At 45.3% G+C, this 8,032-nt stretch overlaps 1 protein-coding gene across 8 annotated transcripts in view; it reads left to right on the forward strand.

Annotated features, from left to right (window-relative positions):
• Dip2c (disco interacting protein 2 homolog C) overlaps positions 1 to 7,560 on the forward strand; it is a 386,747-nt gene extending 379,187 nt beyond the window's left edge. For all 8 annotated transcript variants that reach the window (XM_020160915.2, XM_020160916.2, XM_020160917.2 and 5 more), the window contains 2 exons: positions 855 to 978; positions 4,439 to 7,560. In XM_020160915.2, the coding sequence (XP_020016504.1) occupies positions 855 to 978; positions 4,439 to 4,691 (377 nt within the window). In that variant the 3' untranslated portion in view covers positions 4,692 to 7,560. The remainder of the gene's footprint in view (positions 1 to 854; positions 979 to 4,438) is intronic.
• The last annotated feature ends 472 nt before the right edge of the window (positions 7,561 to 8,032 follow it).

The following is an 8,032-nucleotide window of genomic DNA, read 5'->3' on the forward strand; positions in this document are numbered from 1 at the left end:
TTGCCCTTGTCCCAAGGCTTGCATGAAGGATAGAAGTAAAATTGCAGCAGGTGTGATATGACATGCTGCAGTCCCAGCTACACAGGAGGCATAAGTGGGAGGATCATGGTCAGAGGTCCTCAAGCAAAAAGGTATAAGAGTGTAAGACTCCATCCGAAAAATAACTGAAGCCAAAAGGGCTGGGGATGTGGCTTAAGTGGTAGAACTCCTGCCAGCAAGTGAGAGGCCGAGTTCAAACCCCAGTATCACCAAGAAAAGAAGAAAAGAGTAAATTTTGTGGCTACCTGGGCAGAGGAAATCTTCATTCTTGAAAATCTTCTGTCATGCTTCTCCTCCTACTTTACACATGGGATTGATGCAGTGAAGGGCTCATTAAAGTAGACAGAACTGAGTGGATTTTGGCTGTGCTGTGTCCTGTGTCTCTTTGAGGACTGGTGAATGGGTGCCAACCCACACAGCTTGGGCTGTGAAGGGCTACCTGGAGCTAACTCAGTCCCTTGGCCACTACCGTGAAGATGTGACCATGTATCTGACAGTGTGCGGAAGGTGGATTCTGGAGTAGACTGACTTCTCCCCACTGGACACGTTTTAGAGACGAGACAGGACAGGATCAGAGACAGGGAACATGGCTGTTGCACGTCCAGCCTGTGGGGAAACAGACATCCTGGGAGCACCTGAGCCCACTGCAGCCTCCACAAAGCTTCCCTGGTGGAAGGGAAGCAGCTATCCCTGCATTAGCAGTCTCTTCTTTGCATCTCTGTGTCAGGCTGGGGGCTGATTTAATCTTTCAAAACACCAGGCAGATCACTTAATGAGCACTGGGTAAAGCTCACACAGCAGTTTCCTCCCCACAGAGCGTCATGATGCCCTCTATGTGGTGGGGGCCCTGGATGAAGCCATGGAGCTACGAGGAATGAGGTACCACCCGATAGACATCGAGACCTCAGTCATCAGAGCCCATAAAAGTGTCACAGAATGGTAAGTAAGGACCGGGCATGTGTGCACCTGAGTTAGCAGGCTTTGTGCAGCATTGGGACGTGAGGTTTGCATGAGGCAGAGCTTTGGGCGGGACTGAGTGTCTAATTAGGATAAACCTCCATCTTCACCGTTGATATCAATAAAAGAGGAATCCTTCCCAGGTGTGATGTGCATGCCTGGAATCCCAGCACTGGGGAGGTTGAAGCAGGAGGGCTGCCAAGCTGAGGATAGCCTGGACTACACAGGGAGATCCCCTATTTCCAAAAAAAAAGGCAATCCTCACATGGTTAAGGCATCCCACATTCCTCAAAAGTAACAGACTTTTCTTGTCATGAAAACATCTTCATAATGTTCTCCAGGAAGCCAGGTGTGGCTTTTTATTTTATTTATGAAAACATGATGGCGGGGCGGAGAAATAGGTTTTGCATGTGCATAGAGGCAGAAAATCTTTCATTCTGTCAAGTTGGGAACTGTGCCCATGGGAAAACTGCAGTGGGAGGAGGGGCCAGGCTTCCCTGGGGACATTCACAAAGGAAGATTAAACCAAGGCCCAAGCTATGAGGTTGGCACACTCCCTACTAGGGAGTGCCCTGGGTGAGGCTCAGGTGAGGATGAGGCTGTTGTCAAGTGCTAAGTTTGTTCCTGATGTTTCTAGGGAAGCAGATGCTTCTTGACTCCCAGCCACATGCTCCTGGCTTCCCAGTGTTCATGAGTGGCCTGGGAGCTGGAACATTCTGTTAGGCCATGCTAATGGCGCTCAGCATTAGCTGAGTGAAAAGCCACAAGGCCTTTAGTCACAGGTTCGTTCACTCAACTGATAGAAGAATGAGTGCTTGCATATCAGGCACCTCAACCCATTCCTTCTCTGGCAAAGAGCCTGATGAAACAAATCTCAATCTCAGACCAGAAACCATCAGGGAAGCACACGCTGGAATCACTGGTTAGCAGTGTTTCTTTGCTTTGGTTCTGAGATCATTCTTCTTTATTAGTTAAGGGGCTTGCAGCAGGAGGCTTAAGTTTATTACCATTTACTGAATCAGAACCTTGAGTTCTTGGCACAGTGTATAAGATACAGTTCGCATACCCATGAATCGTCCTGTGGCTCCCATTGCCAGCATCACTGCTCCCAAACAAAACACCTCTACCTGCAGTGTAGAGAGAAGACAGAAGTGAACAACAGAAACCCAAGCAAGACAACAGCCTAGAAATGGCACAGGACCTACCTATTTTCCATCTAAGTAATTGTGAATATCAGTTGCAGCATTCCATTTTGTATTTTTAAGAAAAGAGTTTTAATTGGCTTTTGTCATCTCCTTCAGCATTTTCTAGGTAGTTTCCAGCATAATGTTGTGCTGAAGAGCCTCCCTGACCCTCTTCTCTGGGTTTCTGGCTTATGGCTTGTGTTTAAGCAGTGCTGACATTAACTGTTGTGATGACCTGAGTTTGTCCCTCACCTGGGCAGAGCTGGGTCTCCACTCACCTGTTCACATGGAGGGCCAGGATGAAGGAAGAGGGAATGAATGGGTTTTATTCATATGTTGGAAGCTTCAGGCACATACTGCTCTGTCCTTCCTACCAGCACTCCTCCTGTCCCTCTTCCAGCCTTCCCTGCATGTCTCTCCCAAGCACACCCTGTTGGTTGCCTCACACTGAGAAATCCCACATCATCAATTGGGACCATTTTCCTTGTTGCCAAATTCAAGCCAACCAAATCTGTTCATCTCCAATCGCTGGGATTGCAGTGTTAAAACAATGCAGCCCCTGGGGAAGTTCCAATGGGAAGATGATGTACAGCCCCCACCCTGTGGCTTCCTTGCAAACCCAGGGCAACAACAAAGTGTTCAGTTCACCCTGACCTACTCTGTCAAATGTGGATGGCAGAGTCAATTCCTGGCAGTTGGGACTATGCCATGAATTTTAAATCTTGCAGTAAAATTAGACCCAAAGTGCCTGGGAGATATATATCATCCCTGCTGTCACCAACTCACAGTATGGGCTCACCAGGGCCAAGTAGAGCAATAGTTCAGTGTTAGAGGAGCCAAATTACAGGAATTAAACAGCAGTATGTCTTGGAGATCTTTCTCCTCGGGATTACTCCCTTAGAGATGTTAATGGTCACATTGTGAAACCTAGGAGAGAGCTGTTGAAATCATTCTGCATTTTTACCCTTTTTTTAGCACTCATAGTGTCCATACTGAAATAAAATATGTACTTTTGTCTAGTAGTCTTGGTCTCATGCTTACAGAAAACAGTAGAGACGTTCTCAAAATGCATCTTGCCTCAAGCTGGAGTAGGAACTGTTGATCAAGCAAGTGATGACAGATACCAGCAGCTCTGAAGTCTGATCCCCTTCTCTAGGTGACTCCCTCCACCTGAGAACCTTCTGGAGCCTTATCCTATTCTCCCCATGGCCCCTTCCACCTCATGTTCTACCTGTGGCCCACTCTACCCAAGAACCTTCTGGCCCCTGTAGCAAAGCAGACCTTGTGTACCAGGATCTGTGAATTTCAGGCTCCTTCAGGCTCCTTAACCAGGTCTAAGAATCAACATTCCAGGGTTAATGTAGATTAAAATGTAAACACTAGGTTTACCACCAGTTGGGTCCCCTGTTGTCCCTCCTGCCACAGCATTAGATACCACAAAGAACACTCCCCAACCCATGTGTGTTAGCTCTTGCTGCATTGTCACCACTTCCACACTTACTACTCAAAGACAGAATAGTTTATCATGCCCATGTGTCTACAGGTGACCAACCAGGTCATCTTAGGGATGCTGTTTAGCTGGACAAGGGCCAGTTGCTCTGTTCTACATCTTCCACAGAAGATGTTCTGAGATCAATTCAGGCACATCCCTATCCTGGGGCTATGGCACAGGCACATCAGGATGATCCCAAACACCACAGGGCTTCAGGAGCCTCTGCTGGCATCACCCTGCTAACATGGGCTGACCAGATTCCATAACTGAATCTGGGAAATGGATGCACCACCCTTTGGGGCACAGAGTGCACATTCAGGGATGGGTGGGCTGATGGTGCCTTCATGTGTGCACCCTGCAGAAACAGGGCTGGGAATTGGAAGCAAAGGCACAGGACTGCTTTGAGGGTAGATGCCACTGGGGGGATTGCTCCTGCAGGGGGCATTGAAGAGGCAGAACTGGAGCACAGACTCCTCTAAGGAGGACCAAAGGAGCCCTGCACTAGAAGCAGGAGCCCACAAAGCTCGAGAAATGCTCGCAGAAACCACTGCCAGAGAAGTCAGTAGAAAATGCTAGCAGGTGTGTTGTTGCCAGGATTTGGAGCACTTGGTGAGAAACAGGGGATGAACTTGGAGGGATGAGCAGCCCCCAGAGATTGTCAGGATCACTCATGCAGAGCTGAAGTGAACCAAACAGAAGCTTTTGGGAAAGAAAACATCACCAAATAAAAGACTCCCAAATAATGGTTTTCTTTACTGTCTTCTAGTGCTGTGTTTACCTGGACAAATTTGTTGGTGGTTGTGGTTGAGCTCGACGGGTCAGAACAGGAAGCCTTGGACCTGGTTCCGTTGGTGACCAATGTGGTCCTGGAGGAGCACTACCTGATTGTGGGGGTGGTGGTCGTGGTGGACATTGGAGTCATTCCCATCAACTCCCGGGGGGAGAAGCAGCGGATGCACTTGCGAGACGGGTTCCTGGCAGACCAGCTCGATCCCATCTATGTGGCCTACAACATGTAGTGTCATCTCTGGCTTCCACGGACTTTTCTAGGAATGTGAACATTTTCTCAGTGTCCACCGAAATGTGCAGACACACGGGCCACACTCGCCAGCACAGAGCCTGGTGCGGCGGGCTGGGGGGGAGGAGGACTTCTCGGAGCAGTCACCCTGGCATGGAGATGGAATGTGAATTTACTGCTGAATTTTGCTCAGAAGGACTTTGGATTACTGCCTTCAGTTCGTTGGAAAAGCTCATTTCAAAAACTTTCTTTTCCTTCTTTTCTTTTATTTTTTTTAATTATCAGATAAGTGCTCTCTTCGTAAATGTGGTATTTTGTTAAGCCGAAATAGCAATTAAAAAAAATTCTGCCCTCCAGATGGGTTCTTTTAAACAATTTATGTAGTGTGACAAAGAATTGTTTTCTCTGTTTTAATGTGTCACAGGATCTTAATGACATTGATCTGTTACTAACTTAAGCCATTGCTAGATCTCACCCTTCTAGGAGAGTTTGTTGAGGTACCAGCACCCTTCCAGGTAGCAATTAGATTTTAGCAGCTTTCTTTGTCAGAAATGTGCTGAAGAAACAGAGGCTCACTTATGGCCTTTGAAGTTAGCATAGAGCGAGAAGCAATTATAAATAAGGTGTATTTCGGCAACTATCTTGCAAATATCTTTGTACTAAACTAAAAAAGATAAAATAAGTTAACTTCCTCAACATGTAATTATGTACAAAATGTTTAATTTATTTTGATCTCTTTAGAAGTATAAAAGAGAAAAACATTCAAGAATATTAAAGTCTTGTAATGTTTGCTAATATAAAAAGTGTTGTATTATCTTGCGTGGATGGTATCACGACAAATATATATATATGAAATATAAATTCACTAATGAAAAAAAGGAGATTTTAAAGTTTAAGTGCAGAACTCGTCACTTGCATGGTGCGCTCCCCACTGCATTCACACACTCCTTGCCGTTGCGAGCAATCACACATGGCCAGACGCCCTGTCTCAAAGTTTCTTCCAGACCCAGAGACCAGCAAGTGGAATTATTGCCATCTGTAAGGTGGTGACAGGATTTAAAGCTCAGTGTGCACTATTTTTTCCTTTGCTGGGGGACAACAGAGAATGCGTTTATGCCAGCCGTGCGACAACAAGGGGCTCTAGGTTGGCAAATAGCACTGTTCTTAGCCGCAAGAATTTGTTGCACAATGGTTTTGTTTTGGGGTTTTTTAAGCATTTTTATTAGTGTCACCTTTTTTGTTTCCTTGGTATGAAAAGAATGCTATTCTGTGGTCATTTGCACCCAGTTTTATTGATCTGCCTTCAGATGGCCCTACGTGAGTGGACTGAATGTCCAGGGAGAAGACTCACCTAGGTGACGTCTTCTGGTCTGAAGACGCAGTCAACTCTGTGAACCTCTGTCTCTGGAGTTCCTGAGCTGGGCCCCGAGCAGACCCCAACCCAACCCCTGGGGCTCCTAGCAGAGTTGTGGCTTAAGCAAGGGTGGCCCCCGCTGAGTCCCCCTGCTGCGTGTGGATGGATCGCTTCCCCGGTTTCTGTGGCTGCCTCACACACCTTTTGATCTGCACAGCTCATCTGTGCATTTCTGAATTGAATTGGCCTGTCTGTCCAACCCAGAAGGCGCTCTCAGCCGTGTAAGCCGGATTGATTTTATAATTGTCTGGTACGGTCCTGCAGTGGCTCTCGGTACTAGATATGCATGACTAAGATTGTTGCTGAGCAAAATTGAGATTCTTTCTTTCTTATATTGTAGGCAGTGGCCTTGCCTTTGTCACCATGCAGCCATCAGTAAGCACTTTGCTGAAAGAGTTTTGTTTGACTTCTGAGATCCAAGGCTGATTGTTTTTAAAAAAAATTTAAATGGCACATTTTTGAAAATTTGTCAGCTTATATGGAACTTCCTTCCATCTCTGCAAACCATTTAATTTTTAAAATATTGTTTGCTCGTTGCTGTGTACGAGTATTTCCATACATGATTCAGACACACATTCCTACAGTCTTCTGCTTCCTACGAGGGAAAACCCCACCACAGTCAGACAAAAAGACATTTTTAACATGCACACGCACCTTGCTTAGAGGAAGTAGGTTGTAGGTTTCAGATCAGATCCTCTGAATGAAACAATTGCAGCGTGTGGGAAAACCTGAGGTTCAGGTGATGTCGGGAAGCAAAACAAATTTTAGACGTCACTTCAGATATAATTTTGACTTTCACCATATCAACTTTACATCCAAGGAAGGCAAACACTGCAGTACAGTTGTGAAAGCAGTTAACAGGTCTCTTCTGCATCCTGTCTTCTCTGACATTAAGAATTTAGGTTCAAAAGAGTTGGTGGACTGGGATCGAAGTTTGGTTGTGCAAGAAAAAAAAAAGACACAAGTACCACCTGTTTCAGCAATAAAGAAGGGTCGTTCTGTATTAGAAATTGTACTGTAGATAAATCATTCATGAGAATGTAAAAAAAAAAAAATGTTTGTCTTGTGACCTTGTGCTTTTGAAGTCAGCCAAAACCGTGTAATCAACTTGCACAAAAAGAGGGTACACAGTGACCATTGAAACACAGACCTAATCAAACAGGAGCAGATTCCTCATGGTGCTTGTTTATTATATATATTTAATCCTGCTTGACACTTTACCCAAGGGAAAACAGTCCCTTTTATCAGTTGAATGTTAGCAGCGTTATTTCAGAGTGTGGTGACTGGTTAGAGAGATCCATGTACTCAACCAATCACAGTTTCAAACAAAATTTTTATGTGCAAAGGACAGCAACCTCTTGTATGTTCAACCACCAGTACGCTTTGTACATCTGTGATAACGTCTGTTTTATATTCAAATGAACAAATAAAAGCTTTTATTTTTGTTGCTCTGAAATAGCCGTTTCTTAATTGGTACCCTGGAGAAGTGTCTGGGACAGACGGCTTCCATCCATCCAAGGAAGGAGGTGACTCCTACAGGGAAGTGGATCTGACTGTTTACGTGCTCTGCCGCATTGACTCAGTACAGATAATTGCACTTTGAACGATGTTTAAATTTTGATGTGGGCATTTCTTGCTCAAAACAATTCCTATGGCAACGAATGTTTTGTGAAATGTTTTTTTAATTCTTTCAAATATATCTGAATATATTTGTTCACATTTTGCTGCAAGTGTACGGATTATTGGTAATTTTGGGGGATGCACGAGTCCTGTGTGCAGATAACTTCTATCACTGATCACAGGGGACCTTCGAAGGGCAGGAGGCAGCACCTGTTGGCTACCCTAACCCAAATTGCCTTTAATCATCTGACAACCAAAGGCCATATTTTGCCCAAGATTTGAGAATTCTTACGGCTTTTTCTTTTGAA

Source organism: Castor canadensis, chromosome 15 (genome assembly GCF_047511655.1).
Source record: "Castor canadensis chromosome 15, mCasCan1.hap1v2, whole genome shotgun sequence".
Taxonomy (NCBI): domain Eukaryota; kingdom Metazoa; phylum Chordata; class Mammalia; order Rodentia; family Castoridae; genus Castor; species Castor canadensis.